The sequence below is a fragment of the Vanellus vanellus genome (genome assembly GCF_965231255.1).
Source record: "Vanellus vanellus genome assembly, chromosome: 11".
Taxonomy (NCBI): Eukaryota; Metazoa; Chordata; class Aves; order Charadriiformes; family Charadriidae; genus Vanellus; species Vanellus vanellus.
The window spans coordinates 11,241,639-11,262,930 of NC_138916.1; the positions used below are offsets into that span (position 1 = coordinate 11,241,639).

Genomic DNA, 21,292 nt, shown 5'->3' on the forward strand with positions numbered 1-21,292 from the left:
GTTGAATTATATGGCTGAAATTACAAGGATGCTTAAATGCAAGAATGGGAACTCTGGGTTCTGCTGAACTTTGGGTTTGTTCTCAGGTGATGGTTTTTATACCGCTGAAAAAAATTTGGCTAATACACTGAAAAGAAAATGTGTATGTGATGTTTTAGAGAGGAAAGAAATCCTCTTAGTATAGGCATAGGTGGATCAAGGCAAGCTGACTGCGTGGGAATTTCATCATGTAGGTTTTTTTTCTTGTCTTTTCTGTAAGCCCAAAAAACGTGGAAGTAAATCCCAGGTGTTTCTTGGAGGATGGGTGTATGGTACATAATTTTATCTCTTCCTACTTATCTCTTGCATTACACTTCAGGGTTCTTAACTGGTAACTGTTCAACCAGTACTGGCTGAAGCCAGCCCTGTTTGTTTTCTGCAGTTAAAAGTTAACAGGTCTAATCCTGTAACTTTTATAGGATTAGTGTAAAAGTGTGAGAATATAGGAAAGGGGAGGAGGAGCATTTTAGCCTATGAATTCCTCGGCTGGCTTTGTCTGTCTTTCCAGACTTTCCGCTTGGAGTTAAACTGGTGGTCAATGTTGAATGTACAAATGCTTTTCTGAAGGAGCGGATAGGCCCATCCACTGTGCCACATAAACTATCCCATGTTCCTTATGTGACTGGTATATATTATTTCTGTGCAGCTAATGATTTCCCTTTTTTGTTTGGCCAACAGAGAATCCCCTGCTCACTTGTGGTACAGTGTGACAGCAGCAGAATAGGAAGTCCTAGTTGAGAAGGGAATTTTTCTGCCACAGTTGAACAGATCGCGGATGTAAACAGAACACAGACATAAAAAAAAAAAAAGATAAGACAGATGCATTGTAGTCACTTCTGAAAAAAAAAATAAATACATTAGTTTCAATTCATAGAAGGATAATTTTCTATCTTTTTTTTTAATTGGGTTCAAATTCAGTATAAAATTCTGCATGTGGACTGTGTCAGCTACGTCAGCCATACATTGCCAGCTGGGGTACCCTGGGATATATGCTTTGAAATCAAATGCCATTAATGATCTTTTTGAAAAGATGCTGTACAAGGTATGAGATGAGGACATCTAAAGTCTTGCCAGCAAATGTTTTGATGCAGGAGATGCATGTTAAAGTAATAAGTAGTCAGTCTAGATCCGTTATAAACAGGTTGTTTCTTGGCAACTTTCAGTGCCCCCAATTCCTGTCCTTAATGACAGATTTGAAATCCTGGTTTATGCAAATTGTGTCAAATCATAGCATATTTTGGACTCGGATGTCTATTTTTTGCGGGGGCTTATAATTACATTTAGCTCCTGAGCTCCAGCTGTGAATGGCTGATACAGTAATCCACAGTCCAAGCATACTCCTGAAATGAGTGTCTTTAAATTTAAAAGAGATCATCCTGAAGAAAGGGTATTAAATAACAGATGTGAAGCAGCAGACAGTCAGAGGGGAGGTTTAGGTCCCTTTTGAAAACAAAACTGTGAGATTTCTGTGGTTCGTACATCCAGATTCTTAGATTAAGCCTGTTAAAGGGGGATGAACACGCTCTTAAATGAACCCCAAGTCATTTTTGTGTTACACATGAGAGATGACCGGTAGCTTTAGTATAGATCTCTGTTTTGCCATAGTGTCCACATGAAGAGCAGCTGTGCAAATTTCTTAGCCAAAAACCTCACCCCTGACCTGGACAACAATTCGCAGGAACCAATTCTTGGCTTCTCATAGGACTGAGGGCAAGTATCCAGTTCTGCTGATGGGAGTGAGCCTCCTGGGCATGGGGCAGCACCAGCAATCGTGGTGGATAATCCTGGTGATACTGGCAGAACATGGGAAGGAAGGTGTCTTGGTTTTTTTTAATTCAATTCTCATTAGAGTTTCAACTCTGAACTCTTCCAGCAAAATAAAGGTGGGGTTTTTTTTCACCTCTTCTGAATTTACTAACCTTAATTTACTACCTATGAAGACTGTATATCTGCGCCTAGTGCAAACTCCAGGTAAGGCTCCATATTTTCATCCTAACTCTTTTTCACTTGCGCTTGCTGCTTTCTCCATCTCTTTTCCCTTAGGCAGCAGCTGTGAAGTACAGCTAGACTATAGCATTTATTGGGAGCGTTTATTTTGGGAGTCAAGAGAGCTTGATTTTTATTTTTGGTTGTTACTCAGTTGATGCGTGATTTTGAGCAGATCACCCTACTCTTTCGGGGCTCATTTTCTCTGTAGAACAGGTTCGTCTGTTTTTTTGGTAGTCACAGCAAGTTTCAGGGGGAGTGCAGATACTATCCACTGAATACAGAGCTGTTGTCTAAACAGTTGAATATTGCAGAGATGATGCCACTTAAAAAGTCAAAGCACTTTGGTGGAGAGTGTGGCAAAGATAACTGTTTCAAACTTGTGTACTTTGGACCACTTGGACTGGTGGGACGCAGTCCCAAGGTGAAAAAGGAAAATACAGGAAGATAGTAATGGCTTCAGTTCTGCTGTCAGAAGAACTCTTGTCATAGCGTGAGCTGTAAAAAAACACCCGTTGATGATTCATAAAGTAAATGAGCTGCCATCTCAAGACCGAGCTAGAACATGGATTATGCTTTTCATTCCCTTTTTTGACATGGAAGTTAAACTTTTCAAAGGTGTGTACCATAATTTCTGGGTGAGAACAGGACTTGCATATGGAAGGAGATGGTTTGGGCCTGGTTTTCTTGAGTGTTTTTAGTAGTGGTTTGAATGATTGAGAGGCAATCAAGCTGGGAGAGGCTGTATACAATCTGAAGGATGGGATCAGAGTTGGAGAGAGAAAACAAGAAAGGGGAACTTGGCACCAGGGAAAGGCATGCAGGAATGCCCGGTGGGAATAACGGGATGGGTGGTGGGACCGGCTGCTGTAGGCTGTAACCCAGGTGTGAATCCGAATAAGCTGAGGCTCATGTGTTTGCGCTGCCGGGAGAGTCGCCGGTGAAGGCAGGGACCGGCCCCGGGCGCTGGCGGCGGCCGCGTCTGGGAGCCGCACCTCGGCCGTACGCGGGCCGGAAAGCTACACACGTTATAAGCGTCCCTGATGACGAAATGAGTCATTTGTTCAGTCTAGGAGGAAAGAAGGAAAAAAAACAAACCAAACCAAACCAAGAAGCGGGATGGGGAGAGAGGGGCGGGATCGCGGTCCCTGCCCAAAGCGGGAGGCGGGGCGGGGGGCGGCCGGCCCGGCCCTGCCCTGCCTTTCGCTCCGGCACCCCGGGGGTCCGGCAGCGCCCGGAGTGCTGCGGAGGGCAGCGGCTCATCCGCCCCCCTCCCCGCCCTCCGGTGGGAGGCAGCGCCGCCCGCCCGCCGGTCCCGGCATGCGCAGAGCGGCGGCAGCCCCGCCGCCCGCCAGGTAGCAACATGGCGCGCCGCGCCCGGGCCGCCGCCTGAGCATCCTCCCTCCTTCCTTCCATCCCTCCCTCCCTCCCTCCTTCCCTCCGCCGCCTCCGCCTCCCGGCTGCCGCAGAGGGGCCGCCCGCCCGCCCGCGCCCGGCGCCATGGCAGCCTCCGAGCTCTACACCAAGGTAGGGCGGCGGCGGGGGGGAGCGCGGCCCGGGCGGAGGGAGGGAGGGAGGGAAGGAGGGAAGGAGGGATGGCGCCGGCATCGCTTCCCAAGATGGGCCCGCATCCCGGCGGGGCGCGGGGCAGACGTCCCCGCCGCCGGTGCGTGCCCGGCCCGCTGGGTCTCCGGCGGTCCCCGGAGAGGGTCTGCCCGCCGGAACGGGCCGGGCCCCGCGGGGGAACCGGCCGTGCTGCCCCCTCTCGCAGCGGGCGCCCGGCGGGGCCGGCCGGGCAGGGATGCGTCGCTCCGTTTTGGGGTAGAGTCGCCCTTGCCCGCCGTTCCGTGCTGCTCCGTCATCTCCTTCGGCAAGCACCGTCCCGTTCCGTGTTGAAAAAACGCCTTCGACAACAATTAAACTAACCTTTTTTGGTGACGTTGCACCTTTAGATTGTATTTATTCTTTTGGCAGTCGTTCAGAAGCCCTACAGTCAGCAGTGATGCGGTGCGTGACTCTCATACGCTCTTCAAACAGACGTTTTTCTAATCTTTTTAGCCGTGTGCGTTAGTATCTCACCAGCTTCCACCCGGAAACAGTCACTGCCCTCCGTGTCTCGGTGATGGCAAAACCTGCAAACCCAGAGCTGTGGAAATGATGTTTTTATCCGCTAGCAATGCATTGCTTTCGTGGCTCTGCCTTGGTCTAGTGCAAAAATCTGAAACAAACAAACAAACAAACAACAACAAAAAAAGACCCCAGGTTTTTAAGGGCAGAAGTGATGACCGGGGTCACCAGGCCTGAGCACCGCAGTACCACATGGCAAACTCCAAATACTTCTTGCAGTCAAAGTGTGTTATTGAAAGCAATGCCATCTACATCCTTCAGCCACTTAATGAAATACCCCCAGATTATCCCCAGTCTAGCTCTTTGTGTGAGGAGAGAAAGGTAAGGAGAGAGCCTTTTTGTTTTGGCATGAATAGTTCACCTCCCAGTTGGATATGGTGGACAGCATCCATACAAATCGAACGGGACAGTCCTTTCAGTAGGCTTGACCGTACCCAAATAGTATATTTGTGCTGGAGAGATTGGATGTGAGGGAGTGAGGTGCATGTCTGCATCCTCTAAAGAATCCTAAATACTTTAGTCAATATGAGGCATCTTGGTGTCTTGTGTCTCACAGAAGAGTATCTCTGTTAACTGTCTTTGCAAAAAGGGGTGAAAATTAGCATTCTGGTCAAGAGAACAATGGTACTGCAGAGTTGTTCCCAGCTGCCCAGCAGACCTTCCTCTATATAAGGAGTTATTTTGGAAAGGTATTCTTGATTTATCTCTCTCAGTGGAGTGTTCTTATTATGGCATTGAAATGTCTCATAAAGAGTTGATCAGAAATAATTCTCTTTTTTATTTTAATTTCCAACCCTGCCTGACCTTGAATTCATTTCTTTGAGTGGTTAAATCCTTTGGTCAGAAGCTGTCCCCAAAATGTGCATGTCCTGTTGTCTTGGGACTGCGTTACAGTGGGAAGCTGCGGGCCCCTCGTAGCTCCCGAGGAAGGCATGGCTCCGAGTGGGGCGCTGGGATGGGGAAGCTGCTGGGCCTTCAGGAGAGACTGTCTCTGCTGCTGTCCCTCTCTGCTGGCTTCTTCCCCAAGTAAAGCCGTCATGCTGTTTAAATCGCGTTCAGTATCTCATCCTTGATTAAGTAACATAAATAATGGATTTAAGGTCATAGCACGCAGAGGTAAAAAGAGCAAACATCAAGTCAAACAAGCGCAGGGATGATCCTCCGGTAGGGACTCGCCGGGTGACGATGGCCCACAAGATTTCTTCTGTGCTTTACTGTCACACACCACAGGCTGCTCTTGTCCTCTTTAGAGCCATATGCAGGCACAGAAAGAGCGACTTGCACATCTTTTTCATACTGTCAGGCAGAGTCAGGGTTGTCATTCAGGACAGCTGCTTAAAGCACCAGAGCTTCCAGTATAGTATCGACACTTAAGGTATGGTATTGGCATAGGTATTTTGCTGGCGAGCAGGGCAGGGTATGGATTTGCAGCGCATCATTGCTGACTGCGTGTGTGTGTCCTGAAGGGAAGGACCTGGCAGCTCCCTTGCCCTGTCCTGCTGGAAACCCGCCTCCCAGCTTGCCCCAGTTGTTCAGGGAGCTGTGTTCATGTGAGTCAGCTGGAACAGCCGTTGGTAAAATTACATTAATGACTGGATGACCAGTGTTGCAAAGAAGTTGTCGGCATCTCTTCAAATGTTGTCTGGGAACGGGAGAAGCAGACTTCTTATTCCCAACTATTGTCTGTGGACGTGGGGTGCTCTGCTGTGTGCTTCAGCGTGTCCGGTTTTGCTAACATGCGCTGTTAAACCTTCAAATTTGGTTCTTTGCATGCCAGCGTAAAAATAGCACCCACTGTCCCAACCACATGTGCCCTCTTGATAGCGTAAAGGAACTCTTATTTTCCCAAGCTAAATTATTTTTTTGTTAGAAACCAGCAATACACATTTTTTAAGAAGTTTCCTATGGAAATCCTATTCCTTTGATTCATCCATGTGTACATCTAAACTTGGTGACTGTACAGACAGCCTCATTGTCGCGCAGGGTTGTAGTTAATCTGGAAATTGGGATTTAAGTTAAAGGACTGGCTCTAGCGTGCTCACAAGCTGGTTGTGAACAACGGGCCCAAACTGTGCCGGGCTTTGTATTCCTGTGCCCGGTGATGCTGCAAATACAGACTCTGCTGGAAGGCATTGGCTTCAGTTTTGGGGTGCAGCAGTTTAAAACTGGTCCATGGGTTATATCCCAGGCATTCCTATTTAAAATATTATGCCTATGAGCTGCGTTTAACTTGTCCTGTCAGTGGCAGGTTGGTGGTCCTGCTGTAAGACCGTTTCGGAAAGTTTTGGTTCTTTGACTTTGGAAACAAACTTAGGAGAATCTTGATGTGTTTCCTGAATTCCCATAGCCCCACTGAGCGGTGCTCGGTTGTAGTTGATCAGCATTTCAGTAACTACTGACCAACAACAGATATATATCTACTTCTGCTAAACCATAAAAATTGATAGGGACAATCTAGGCCACGCGTCGGCTTTTGTTAAGTGTAATCTCCTTTTCCTTGGAAATTAAGAACAAGGGAGAACACTTTGCCTAGGCCCGGAACTCTCCGACTTCACCATTCGTGTTAGACTTTGTGAGGTCCAGGTGCGTATACCCAAGCCCCAGCACGTGCTCTCATTGCCTGTACGTGAAAGTTAACAAAGCAGATCGGCCACTGTGTTTGCGCCGCCTCTTTTAAAGTCCGAGTGAAGAGCTGACATCATTCAGTCATTTTTGTTCTCCATTTCCATCCTTTTTTCCCGGGTTTGAGTTGTTCCTCTTTCATGCTGTCCTTTCCTAGAGCACGCTGCTTTGCCCTCTCGAGATTTCTGTTTCAGCTTTGTGTGCCTGTGTGCAATGCGCTTATTTATTTATCCATTCAGTAGGACATTCATTTGTTTTAATTCTTGCTGCTGCCGGTATGTCCCTCCCTTTCCAGCATCTTTGGGATTAGAGGCAGCTAGCTCCAGCTAGCTTGCTCCTAACTTACCTAACCCAATTTCAGGTAAAGTGAGTGGAAATATTCCTTTGAACGTAGAGGAATCGGTAAACAGTTTTCGCTAGAGAGCAGGGTCTGGGCGAGCTGAACGCAGCAGCTGGCCTTCAGCCCCGCTGCTCTCTCCTTGAAACGGTTCCGTTTGAGGGTTTGTAAGCAGTAAATGGAGTTAGGGAAGCGTCAGAGGGAACTGCACAGAACAAAAACCCGCTTGTGCCGTCCCCGGCCTCGCAAGGAGCCCTTTCTTGCTTTCCTGGGGCTGTCTGCGGGCAGCTGCGCCGGGTTGGAAGGCAGGGTGTTTGTTGCAAGGCTCTTCCGCTTGGGCTGGGCTGGGTCCTCGCAAGCGAAAATGGCAAAAGGCGCATTCTGACCAGGTTATGGCTCTTCTTGGGGATGCTGATGGCACACGGGGAGGGAAACACAGCAAAAACCAGCTGAGCTTAAGAGAGAAAATATAACTGTGTTTCTAAATTTCTGTGCTGCTTAGTGGGCTTTTCTTAAGGGTTAAAAACAAGCTGCCTTAATTATATGGTCTTGTATATTGCTGTTCAAACTATTGCGTGTGACATAAGTGTTTTCTGCACATTACACAGTAACCAGTTGCCTCAGTAGATCGCTGCTTTGTTCTTCCAGGGCCGTGCTGCCCAGTAAGGCAGGGATGGGAGTCGCTGAGCATCCCGCTGTGTTCCGGCGTCGGACCTGTGCAGGTCAGAGTGGAGGCTGTGGCAGAAATCAAATGTGTACTGTCACGCAATTACATCTGCACATTGCAGCGAGCCTTTACAGTATATTTTAGAACTTCTAAAAATCTAATGCAGAAAAGGGGATATTTCAGATGATTATCTGCTTCAGGGACCTGCTGTGTCACTGGAATAAACGCGATGGCAACTCTGCCTGTGACAACTCACAACTGTGCGCACCAACTTTATTCCTATTGCCTTTAAATCGCTGGGGGTATAATTACCCAACAGTCTAACAATACTTGGTTCAACCTAGCCTTGACATTTTATTATGTTTTTGTAAAAAAAAAAAAAAACGAACGTTTCCTGTAGTCAGATGCCAACCACAGCAGCCTAAGAAACTGGAAAAACTCTTAGCTTTCTAATGGCAGTTTTGCTATATGTCAGCAATGTATAATTCTTACTAAAAGAATCTGTGAGCCTTGGGAAGCAAGACGAGCAATGGTTTGATTCACAGCCCAGTCTGGGCCAGGGCTGCTCCCCGGATGCCGAGTGTGTCCGGTGGCGGTGGAGGAAGCGGTACCACCTGGGGACAGAGACACGGCAAGCTGCTCATCTAACCTTCTTGCAGCCCACAAATAGTTTTTGGGAGGGTGTATCCTGTAGGCCTAATGAAATGCTGAAAACGTAGCACTGTTGGGAGCTACTTTTGGGGAAGAGGGGATCATAGCTTTATATTATTTATTTTTTTTTAGGTGTAGACCTAATCTTGAAAGCTGTGTGAATTCTTTGTTACATGTAAAGAATAATTGTGAAGGTCCTGTTTGTAATAATTGGTCTTATTTGTTTAATTCTTTGTGTATCATGTTAAAACATTTACCTAATAATATTAGTGGATTATGTGGAATCCCCCCCAAACTGTCATCAGCAATCCTTGCAGAATAATGTCTGTACATCGAGCTGCCACTGGTTATTTGCAGTCTGTTTCTACTGCAGTGATTTTATAGCATGTGCCAGATGGCTTAGGTAATGGGTTACTATTATTTTTTAGATAAAGAAATGATCAGATAAAGTCTGTTGAGCTAAGTCAGGACATGTGCGCGGTGACCACCGTTATCTTTTGGTGAGCCACAGAGCTCCAGGTTGTGTCTGAAGGGATAGGCGGCCGGTCAGGCAGATGTACCTGGCTCTTAGGGTCTCCTCCTGGGGCCTTTAGGAGTTTAATCCTCTCCATGTGTTCTAATAACAATGTAATTTGTCTCTCCCTTTAACGAGACTCATTGTTTAATCTCTGTAGGAGTAAAGAAAGTATTTTTGTTATTGAAATTTGCTCATTGAACCATTTGAATTGGAGGAAGTCACAGAAACGGCCAGTATCACAAGGTTTCACTGTTTCTGGATGGTCTATTTTTAATAGGATCTAAAAAAAGCAAGAAGTGGTAGTAAGGTTAATCGTGGATGGTTTTTCTGCTGAGAGGGAAAAGCAGTGCACAGCTGGCCAGCCTGCTGTCCTGTGGGTACTGGCGGGATGGGGCCCAGATTTCTGGCAAGTCAGAAGACCCTCTGGAGCAGACCTTGGAGGAGCCAGCCCCTCGGGGTGTCCTACAGGGACGTTCACTGAATTTGGGTTTCATGACTTGACAACGCAAAGCATACAGGAAACAGATATTTAACTATTTGAAGTCTAGTTTATATTACTGGAGTCTTTGACGCTTGCGTGTATGTGTGAGCATCTGTACAGACATTGCTGGTTTGAAGGGCATCTTGGCTGGGGGGAGAAGGATGGACCCAGTTTCTCTTTGCGCTATCAGGCAGCAAGAGCTCCTCTGATAAGAGCCAGTGGTTTGTTCTGTGCCCCTCGATTAAAGTCAGCTCAGCTTGGCTTGCATGTATGAAGTCAGGGAGTGACTGGAGTCTGAGCTCCTGTACTTGGTTGTGTTTTCTTTTGTGTGGTTGGATCATAGAATTGTCTAGGTTGGAAGGGGCCTTTAAGAGCATTGAGTCCAACCATTAACCTAACACTGCCAAAGCCACCACTAAACCATGTCCCTCAGCACCACATCTACCCCTCTTTTAAGTACCCCCAGGGATGGTGACTCAAGCACTTCCCTGGGCAGCCTGTTCCAATGTTTGATAACTCCTTCTGTGAAGAAATTCTTCCTCATATCCTCCCTAAACCTCCCCTGGTGCAATTTGAGGACGTTTCCTCTTATCTGATCGCCTGTTACTTGGGAGAAGAGACTGACCCCCACTTCGCTCCAACTTCCTTTCAGATAGTTGTAGAGAGCGATAAGGTCTCCCCTCAGCCTCCTTTTCTCCAGGCTAAGCAACCCCAGTTCCCTCAGCCGCTCCCCACAAGACTTGTGCTCCATACCCCTCACCAGCTTCACTGCCCTTCTCTGGACACGTTCCAACACCTCAATGTCTTTCTTGTAGTGAGAGGCCCAAAACTGAACACGGTACTTGAGGTGGGGCCTCACCAGTGCCGAGTACAGGGGCCAGTGATCACAGTGATACAGTGCCGAGATCACTGCCCCAGTCCTGCTGGCCACACTATTCCTGATACAGGCCAGGATGCCGTTGGCCTTCTCGGTCACCTGGGCACACTGCTGGCTCATATTCAGCCGGCTGTCGACCAGCACCCCCAGGTCCTTTTCCACCAGGCAGCTTTCCCCACGCCTGTAGCGCTGCATGGGGCTGTTGCGACCCACGTGCAGGACCCGGCACTTGGCCTTGTTGAACCTCACACCATTGGCCTTGGCCCATCGATCCAGCCTGTCCAGGTCCCTCTGCAGAGCCATCCTACCCTCAAGCAGATCAACACTCCCGCCTCATGTGGTGTCATCTGTGAATTTACTGGAGGATGCACTTGATCCCCTTATCCAGATCGCTGATAATTAAAGAGAACTGTTGATATTCAAGAGAACCGGCCCTAATCCTGAGCCCTGGGGAACCCCACTTGTGACTGGCTGCCAACTGGATTTAACTCCACTCACCACCACTCTTTGGGCCCATCCACCCAGCCATTTTTTTGCGCAGCGAAGCGTACAGGGGTTCCCTCCTATCCGATGTTGTGCTCGCTGTAGTGGGGCAGTGGTTACTGCTGCGTGCATCGCGCTTGTCCCTGACAGGGAGTATTTGTACCCTTGGGCCCAGGGCCAAGAAACGGCTTTTGAGCAAGCCTGTTGTTCCTCCTGCTTCGTTATCAGGCTGCTCGAATGAGTTGAAGCAGCAACGTGCACCTTCTGCTTGTTTTTTCTGCTGCTGAAATAGCAAGGAAGAACTTCCTGTTTTCCCTTAATAATAGGTGGTTCTTGTTGCAGAAAATAGGGTGGTAGGGTCAGAATAAACCCATGGTTCTTGGAAATCTTCATCATGTCTGTGGCTCTGACTTTTTCCTCAGACTGTATCTTTTTGCTTAAGTTATTTTTCATAGACTGTAACCCTGCTCATGATACACCACAACAAATGTGTATTTTTGTTTTGGGCATGACGGTCCTAAGAGTTTGATTGGTTTAAATTGGTGTCAGAACTTCTAGGTAAGTAGAAATGCATTAGGCACAAAATTAAACCTGTTATCTAAAGGTCGTGGGAGATAGAGAAAATTCAAACTGTGTTGAATTCAAAGGCTCTTTGTGCAGTAACTTTTTCCTTTTGTTGGCTTTACTTTTGAGCTGCGTCCAGGATGGAGAGTTGTACGATTGGGTTGCTAAGACCTCGTTTACCAACGCTAATAGCAAGGCTTTTAGTGACTTTCCTGGCAGAGAACAGCACTTCCATGCCAGTGCCGCGCTTGGTGCCACCCTTTGCTGAGGACAGCATCGTTCCCTCCTCGCTGTCGGCGCAGCTTGGCTTTGCTTAACCCTGCGTTTGCTTAAGCCTCGCCCTGCAAAGATTTGTCTTTATTCCATGTGAGAAATCGCATTGCTTAATTTTATGCTTTGAAATCAAGCATGTAAATCTGAAAGTTGGGCCTTCGGTTCTCTATTTCCTCTTACTGCAGGGAAATAACTTTGCTGTCCTATACCTGCTCAGAATAATTCTTTCAGGAAAACAAGTGAAAACATCCCTTAGGGACACGCCGTCAAGTTCTTTGTATTAAGCTCTGTGTGTGCAGTGTTGCAGTAGGACCTGTCTAGTTAAACCCCAATTTTAATATTTAATAGCAAGAGTCTGTCTAGTTAAAACCCAATTTTAATATTTAATAGCAAGTGCATTTTCAGGAGGAGCTTCTGCTTTCAGGACCCCCACCATCTCAGGGAGATAACGGTCCCGCTCATCTTCTTTTAGCATAGCCCACTTTCTCAGTTTGCCCCAGGCAGCAGCCTAACGTGAAATACCGTGTGAGACGGGTAACCTGAACTGCCCAGCGCGGCGCAAACGGGAAAAGCACCAGAGTTATCCAGCTGATGATCTTGACGATTTCGTGTCCTCCGTTCCTGGCCATCCGGGTCACAACCCGCGCCTTTTCTCTCACAATATAGCTGCTTTGCTGCCTGCTCTCAGTTTATTGCAGTAGTTAGTAGCTTTGTTTCTATATATCTTAGTCTATTTATATACAACTAAAATGTAAAGAAGAGATCGGTGCTGGCTAAAAAGTTTGTGTTGTTTTTTTGTTTTGTTGTTGTTGTTGCCGTTTTTAAAAAGAGGATAAGTACTTGGTGCGATTACATTAGAGGAGCGCCTTTCTTGCTGAGTCCTGGGCATTAAGCAGCTCGAAGGTAAGCACAGGAAACATTGGGCACTACTAATAAAGTTTAAAGACTTTGCTCCTACTGAATGTCTGTGGATTGCAGATATCGACCCGACTTTTAATGTGAGTATTTGCAAATTTTAACGCAAATTCTGAAGAAGGTGAAAATGGAATACTTACAAAAGCAGAGATCTTATGTCTTTATACCATCTGTTCTCCTTAGTGGCACGGATTTAATGTCGCTGGCCTGTTAATCTGGGATAATAGCAAGAATTGTCAGAGATCTTTCCCTGAATAATAATGGCATGGAGGTACTCAAGGCTGGGTAAAGCTTCTTAAAGTGTTAAGGGAGAAGAAGGTACAAACCTAACATCAAATAAGCAAGTTTGAATGAGAAGTCACCATGCTGACGAAGAGTCTGAGGGAGCAGTGTGGAGGTTAAACTGGAGCAGAAGCAGTCAGGAACGCAGAATGCAGCTGAGCCTGTAGGGTTGTCTTCCACTCTGTTACCTCCATGCTGTTTGGTGAAAGTTGCAGTTATTTTCTGAACATCTTGAAAGCTGTTGCCTTTCCCTCATCGCTCATCAAGTCTTCATTTTTGCCTTTTAACCTCGCTTCAGGTGTGGCTGTAGGTAAGGCTGTCAGGGTAATTCACAAAGAATAAAAGCTGCCACCGGTAATTAGCGGGAGAAGTGGCTTGTTGAGTTGATTTAGCTGAGGAGACACTGGGGATGGTTGAGAGCAGACTCTTCCAGGCTACTTACACCGTGGTCTGATGAGAGCCCTCGCTTTAAAATGAAATGTAAAGGCTAAAGCCGTGTTGCTTTGAAGAGCTCTCCTTCTGCCTTTATAGTAGTTAACACAGGGGGGAAATAACGACTTGTGACTGGTCGTGTCAAGTTTCCTACGATTGCTGTGTGGTTAGATGTAAACTGCACGTTTCTAGCTCGACAGTCCTAAATATAGGAGAACAGCGACTTCTCATCCGAGTGACTTGCATACCCATCTGGTCTCTTTTTTTGCAAATGGATATGAAAAATCATGAAGTCTTGCTGCAGTTACTGACAGTGTCTTTGAGTTCTTCAATTTGATTATCACAAGACAAGAGGATTTAGCAATTACTTTGTGATTTACAGGAGGACACTCTTGCTCTTTGTAGAACCAGAGAAATAAACTAAAAATACTATGAGTCGGTCTAACAATGCGGGAATTCATTGCCCCAACATGGCTTGTCACACGTTACTCTCTGCAGACTCCATGGGTTATTCATCAGTATCTTTAAAGCAGATGACCTCAGTTGTTTTGCTGAGGGAACCAGAGAGAGAGAATCCCAAGTTGCCTTATGAGTTAGTGTACACCAATACAAGAAATATGGAAATATTTTCCATGGAGATTGAGCCTATTTTGCCTGGACAGGAAACACCAACTGCCTCTGAAAGTGCTGAAAATCTGTGTTACAAGAGATACGGGATGGAAATAGGTGGTTTACACTATACGTATGTTAAAGTAAGTAGAATATATTTGGTTGTTTTCTTGGTTTTAACATAGGTGAAGGCTGTATAGCCAAGCATATAATAGCTTATGAGTATAATAATTTATTAATAAAAGTTTAAAGGAAGTAGAGTTTTGACTTATGATCTGGAGATACATAAGACTTTTTCAAACATGCCAGACCATAATTTTATCGTTTAGGACATTATCTCTCAAAAAAATCTTATATAAGGAGAAGCATTTGCAGAAGATGTTAGAATTTGTTGTCAGAGTGAACTTCTTCCTTGAACTTCCTTAGGTACCGGAAATACAAAGGCAATATAAACTTTCTGCAAACAATCAGAGGGGTAACGCTCGTGGAGCAGCGGAGTGGAATAGTTTCTCTAAGGGTAAATGCGGTGTACTTTCCAACTAGCGTGAAAGGTTTCAATTTCACTCCCTTTGCCATCACAGAGGTGTTTTCCATAATTTCTCATAAATTCCGGGTTAGAGGTGGACTCGCGGGACGGGCTGGACCGGTCAGTGCGGGGGTGCTGTCAGCCGGGGCACCCCGCTGCACCCAGCGGCTCCCGCGCTGCTCACCGGGGGTCTGCCGGGGCAGGGCTGAGGATCCCCGGGAAGAAACGCAGCCGCTCTTGCTGGAGGGCTTCTGAGAGTGACGTTGTGGCCGTTAACCCTAGTTCTGCTTTCGCAGCTTCCCCTGGAGCTTGTGGAGGCTCTTTGAGGGGTTGAACACCGCTTGCTGGTTTTAAGTCAGAGCTTGCCAGGCCGTTCGTACAGTTTCTGGTTTCCTTGCAGGGGAACTTGCTGCTAATATCCCATGGAAAAATGGTGGGACCACATACACCTTTGTTAGATGTGCTTCACTGGTGTCAGGTTGCTGTTATATCATGGCAGAAAGGTGTCTGTGGTGTGGACTTGACCATAATGATGGAGTTATGGTCTGGGTTAGCTGACTAAAACTAGTTTTCCCTGAATAACTCACGCTGAGTCAGTAAAAGCTCTGTTCTAATGCTGTAACTACATCTCAGCCTGGGGCTTCTGTGTTGTTCTAACAAAACAAAGAAATCAGTTAACTTTGGATTTTTAGAACCTGAAGCAGGTATTTTACTTTCAGTGTGACTTTTTTTGGGGGGCAGGGATTAAGTAAAAACAAAAGAATGCTGTTTGGACTTGAACTCAACTTTACAGAGAGATGCTCAAGAGAAATACAGCCTTATCTACCATCCAAGTTTATGCCAAATATCTTTCCTTTCTTTTTTTAACTTTTAAATTAAGCTCTCACAGTTAAGCCAGTAATCGTCTGTACTCTGAATGTTTTACAAATATCAGAAAATTTAGCCTTATTTCACCTCTGTGAGCTAGGTGATCAGCTATGGCTCCGCTACTTTTTCTCTCAGTAACTTCTTGTTTCAAACTCGGGCGCTGTAGCACAGCACGGGGCACTGCATCTGCCGGATCAATACAGCCCTTTATTTCCCCTTCCTGCCGGAGCGGCTGCTGGATACACCAGATAATCCCCTGGCAGGGGTGCAGATGGCTGTGTGCTGAAGCCGAGACGCCGGGACAAAAGACAACGCTTCCCCTCTCTGCCTGTATGAACCCGGGCCGAGCAACCAGCTGCAGCCAGTGCTGCGAGCCCCTTCTGTCCCCGGGCGAAACACGGGCCGCGCTGCCTGCGGCGAGAAACGAGTCCGTCTCCGAGAAACTTTGGGGAAAAGAATTATAAAAAGCTTCTGTAAGATCCTAAATCCATTTGAGAGCTTGGGAAAATGAAATCAACGTTTGACGATGTGACATCAGCCTGTAAAAAAAATATAAGAAGCACGAGGGCCTTGGCTGAGTGTGTACCAGTGGCCTGGAAAGAGTACGTATTTTCAGCATTTAGTTAATTATGCTGTGAAGTCTATATTATGACTTGCATCACCTTAGTGTTAAAACAAAATCCTACAACCACTTGTTTCATTAGGCCTCATAGTATCTTTTCTTGGCTCTTAACTTCAGGCACCCATGAAGTTAATCGTGACATGTTGAATGTTTTTTTTGTGCATTCCTTAAGTATTGACTTTTTTTTTAAATTTTTAAATTGGAGTGTTTTTGTAATATACCCACAATATTCACTGGAAGCACACAAGCATGAAGTCATGCATCCTTTGCCTAATGCTCTTTCTTCAATGCAACATGTCTCATTAGCTTAAGGTTCAGGGGATGGCTGTCGTTGTTTCATTTGCCCTTAAATTTCTTGTGGCCACTCTTCTACAAGTCTTGTAACATGTTTTTTCGGGTTGGATGAATTAGGTGTTTCAAGGCAGACTTATAATTAACTTTTTTGAAAGCGTTAGCATATAATTCAGTGTTGGCCTTTGTTTTGGTGGTACGGATGGAAATGCCATACTGTGTATACCTCTCTCTGTGGGTATGACCCCAAATGAAGTTTGACATGAGTCAGAATATTTTCCCGTCGCTCAGCCTGGGGTAGGCGTCCCGCTTCTGCTTGCTGGTTTTGCTGATCTTATTGTGGTTATTCAGCTGGTTTTGTGTCTCAATTGATAATGCAGCCTTAATTAAGCCCTGTCAGAAGCATCATGTGGGCAAATTCATGGTGGACCCAAGCGGGGTTTGCATGTGACTCCCCACCGCTGTCCGGTGGCTTCCAGCGGCCAGTGCTACCGGCATCACAGAGTACACACTTGCCACCGTGGCTGAGGATGGAGAGGAGCCTGTGAAAGGGGGTCTGTGAAATACAACGGGAGCTGACAAATGCCCTTCCCGCACACAGCATCTTGGGGGGGTGAACGGGCAACACTGGGAATACTGAAGTATTGTCTGGGTCAATAGTGACTGAGTATAAATCCGATCTGTCTCTGTACCGTGTTTTGAAGAGAAGGTCAAGTACAATCAACGTAAAATGTAGAAAGCTGTATTTTTAAAGATGAAGAAAATTCACGACTTTTAAAATACTGAAATACTTTCATATGTTTTAACTCCTTTAAAATGTTTCCTATAAAAAACTGGTCAACTGCAACCTGGGAATATAACCATTCTTTGATGGATTTGGTAGTTTAAAGTGAAACACTTGAGTTTTCTGGCCTGGATGTCAGGCCCAGCGGGTAGATTTGCAGGGTGATCATTTTCTCTGAATTTCAGCAGAAAGGTCGCTAGTAATTGTAATATTTAAAGAAATAAAGAGACCTACGTTTCTGTTTGCCGATCAGATTTGCCTATAGTAGCATGTATATGTATCCTATGTTTGGGATTTAGCTTTTTTTGCATCACTTTGAAGTAAGGTGAAGTTTCAGGTAAAAGTAAGTCAGCGGACATTCTCCCAGTGGCTGAAGATAGTTGTAAATTGTGCTGGAGCGATTCTTTGTGGGATGCTGGTAGTTTTTGATTGTACCTTGTACAATCAAGGCGTGTTTGGCAAACAACGTACAGGTTGGTTTTGGTGTTACAAGCCACCAGGCTCTCAATACAAAGAATGCCTTATAAAAATGCTTAAAAGAAAGAAAAAAACCCCAACCAACCAATCAATCAACCCCAGACTTTTATATCCTTAAGATTCAAAAGTAGTGGATATTTATGCAGTGGGTTAAATACTTGAGTACAACAGATTTATTTTCATTGCGCTGCAATTCAAGTAGTTTCCTTGTGCGTGGTGAAGGATGCAGAGCCTTATGTGCTTAACCTTGAGTGTTGCAGGCACTTTGACCCGAATTTGCAAACCTGGTGGCGTCAGCAGTACACAAGCTCGTCGTGGTGGTGGCTTAGGGTGCAGCTCAGAGCTCGGGTCACCGCTGTCCCCTCATGGGAGCACCACACGCCGCCGGTCAGGAAATTCCCACGAGTCGGAGCGTTATGTGCTAACATGGGACTATTGATCTTCCTATTAGGTAAACTAACTATGTGAGATTATTTGTCAGATAAAACATTAATACAAATCGTCACATATTTTGCTCCACTGCGTATCATGATATAAATGTCTTTTTAAATTAATACTTTCTAAATATCAGGCCTTAAACTGTACCAGAGGTATATAAATGGCCGTTGCTGAGCAGCAAGACAGAAAATAATGCTCCATGCCCAAAGAGTGCGACTGCCTTTAAGAAAATCGATTTGGTTCTTTTGCAAAGTTAATGATGCCATTTCCCTCAGGTCGTAGGAAGAATGTAGATGAGTCGGTCAGAGGTTTTGTTCCGGCCTGCTTGTCGCGGAAATGCTCTACTTTCTGCTCCCTCCTGGTTAGTTGGCATTTTTATGAAAGGAAAGTCAGGTCTTGTCTTTCTTTCCAAACTGCAAGCAGCAGCCGCCCTTTGTTAAGAGAAATGCGGTGCTTCCTTAGGACTGCCCGCGCGTGGCAGGACAGACAGCAGAAATTTTAGTGGTTTCAGCGGTGGAAGAAACGGGACCTGATCTCGCTGCGTCTCTGAGTGATCGGGATCTCTTTGTAGGGCATCCAGGTTGGTCACGTTAAGACTTGTGTTCGGCCTGTTACTCACCCAGCTGTGCCTCTGCTCATATTGTTAATATAAAAGGTAAACTTTGCCGTTTCAAGGGTTTCGGGGCTCAGTATTATCATCCACGGTGGTGGCACCGGCAACCAAGTAAAAGGGAAAATACAAAGCTGAAAGGAAATTATTCTAATAGCACCAAATTATCTTTTCAGAGCAACCCCGTGCAAGGAAATCACACAGCTCAGGAAATCCTTTTCTAATAATTTAGCATTTTGCATAGATAAGTTCAGTACTTTGCAGTGTGAACTTTTTCAACTTTGTGCTCTGTTTTGTAGTTTTGCCTCGCTACCACAGACAGTTTTCTTTTTCCAGCCTGCTGTCTCCAGGTGGCCGCGTTCGGTTAGCAACAGGTTCACATTGACTGCTTTTGGTCAAATTTAGCTTTGACTTTGACCACGTGTTGCTGTTCCATCGGCTCCTTCAGCTAGCACTGCCGGCATTGATGGCGTGTCTTTGATCCAGACATTAATGAGCTGCTTTATTCCTACCTCAAAATGAAGTCGTTGTTGAAAGAGAGAGGAGCAGTGTCTTTTCATGGTTAACACCTGGAAGAGTGTGTTTTTTGAGGCTGTCCATAAGTAAATAAATAGATGATCTCTGCTGAAGTGAATGTCATACAGGTTCACTTGTACGGGTGGATCTCGCTGAGAAACTAGGGACAGCTTTTTATGAGTTGAATTTTTTTTTTTTCCTGTTCTTTTTAGGATGTAGATCATTTCATGAGCTCTTTCAGCTCTTATCAAAAGAGCTGTTAAGCTGGGAAGATAGCTGTATCTCCTTCTGCAGTAGTTGGGATTGTGCAATGGGACTGGAAAACTATTTGAGTGCTGAAGCGACTGCTGAGCCACTTGCATTGCTAATTCCATTCTGCCGGCAATGTCAATTAGTACTTCAAGAGGCTAATATCTCAGAAGAGAGGCTTTGTGAGTCATATGGTCTCAGTTGGTACATAATTATTATAGTCTGCTGATTTCTTCATGTGATCTAAGATGAAATCATGTGGTATGAGAGAATACGGTGATTTTCTATTATATTTGCTCATTATATAAAATTGTGGTAACGCAGCTAGCTTTCTGACCTGCCAGTGGAAAATGAAAACTTCTCCCTGTGTTGTTTTCTGCTGTGAACTTTTTTAGAGTCACTACACAGAGATCACTAAGCCACTGCCTTTCAGCAGCCCAGCTTGTCCTTCCTTGAACTGAGTATGGCGATTCCACACTTCCATGTGATTTTGGAGGTGGTGGGGTTTTTTACGTCAGTCTGCTGAGGCTGGGAGAAAGTCTAGGCAAGAAACTGAGTTTTGAAATAGTCCTGTCGATATGCAGTTATTTATTTGTTCTCCTTCTGAATTCAAGAGTATCTCATCTGGAAAAGAAAAAAAAAAAATCTGTTTTTTTTTTAAACTAGTTTAGAGCAAGCGCTGTTCCTGTGGATGCTGGGCTGGAGATAGCTGGCTGCTGGTGTGGCTTTCAGGTAGGCGGGGAGGACCATGGGCTGCCTGTGCTCCTCGTGCCTCTTCCAGCCCTACGTCTCCGACGAGGATAGGAAGGAGTCATCAGGGGTGAGCCAGAACCGTGCCCGCAGAGAAAGCGCAGCATTATTACCTGGATAGCAAAGCTAAGGTGATTAGAGCCAAATCGGTACTGAAAAGTGCAAGTGACGCTGTCAGTAAGCTTGGGTGGGTTACCGTGACGGGTAACAATATTTACCTGAAATTTCATTCGCTACCTTTCCTTAAGTAAATCACACTGTTATCTCCCCTAACAGAAGTTTTATTCTGGTGGTTCAAAATTTACATTCAGCTATTGCAAAGAGTAATACATTCGTTGATCGTAATGAGGCACAATTTCAGTAAAGTTCATTTGTTTCTTGCCATAATTTTTATTGTCATTTCAGTGCATTTTTGGGTTAGAATTTCCTTCCCTGTGTAGAAGGCTGATTTGTAAATCAGCGTCTCTATTAGTTTATCATGTTTTAGCCTTATTGTAGCGTAGTCATAAAGATGGATTTATATAGTAGTAAATAAAGAGGGGTGAATAGCAGACATCCTAGAGTAAGGTATTTCCCGAGAGAGAGGCTCTCGGTCCTGCTTCTACCCGTGGTGGTGCTTTGGCTTTTGCTCTAGGGCTGGGTCCCACTGAAGGCTAGGCAACAATGGGATTTGAACATCAGCCGCTTATATAAAAGACAGAATGAGAAATCTATGAAATCGATGAAAATAGAGTTTTGCAAATCACTCTGCTGGATTAATGAGGTGAGAATGTTGTGGAATGATTCGATGCTTATAATTAGGAACATCTCTCTCTTTCCTCCCACCTGTTCTTTTCACCAGGTGTTTTCTTTGGCAGGGATTTATGGCTCGGCAGTGATGCTAGAGATGAAAAGCTACAGCTTAGCTCTCATAGGATGACTTCAATATCTGTAGGGTTATGTCATGTGGAAGGTTCAGCTGTCTGTAGTAACCCAGTTTCTATGGTGATCTGTTCTCTGCTTTCTCTTCCCCTGCTCCAGACAGCAGAAAATGTACAGTTTCAGCTGAATAAATGAAAGGTGCCCATTTCATGCTGGCATAGATCATGTAGTTAGAAACTGCTACGCAGCGTTTGCTGCCTGAAGGTAACAGTATTTGTGTCTTACAAGGCTGCTGCCTTTTTTACATCAGGAGACTTTTCTTTGTGTAGCCTAGAGGAGACCAGCCTGCTAACCTGTTCTGCTAGGCAGTATTTAAATGCTTTCCTCTTTCATATTACATCTTCTTTGCTTTCTGTTAATTCCTGCGATGAGAGGGAAG

General features: G+C 45.6%; 1 protein-coding gene across 1 annotated transcript in view; it reads left to right on the forward strand.

Moving 5' to 3' along the window:
- Nucleotides 1-3,410: 3,410 nt before the first annotated feature.
- MYO5A (myosin VA) overlaps nt 3,411-21,292 on the forward strand; it is a 105,244-nt gene continuing 87,362 nt past the window's right edge. The window contains exon 1 of the mRNA XM_082488861.1: nt 3,411-3,552. Within this exon, the coding sequence (XP_082344987.1) occupies nt 3,526-3,552 (27 nt within the window). The 5' untranslated portion in view covers nt 3,411-3,525. The remainder of the gene's footprint in view (nt 3,553-21,292) is intronic.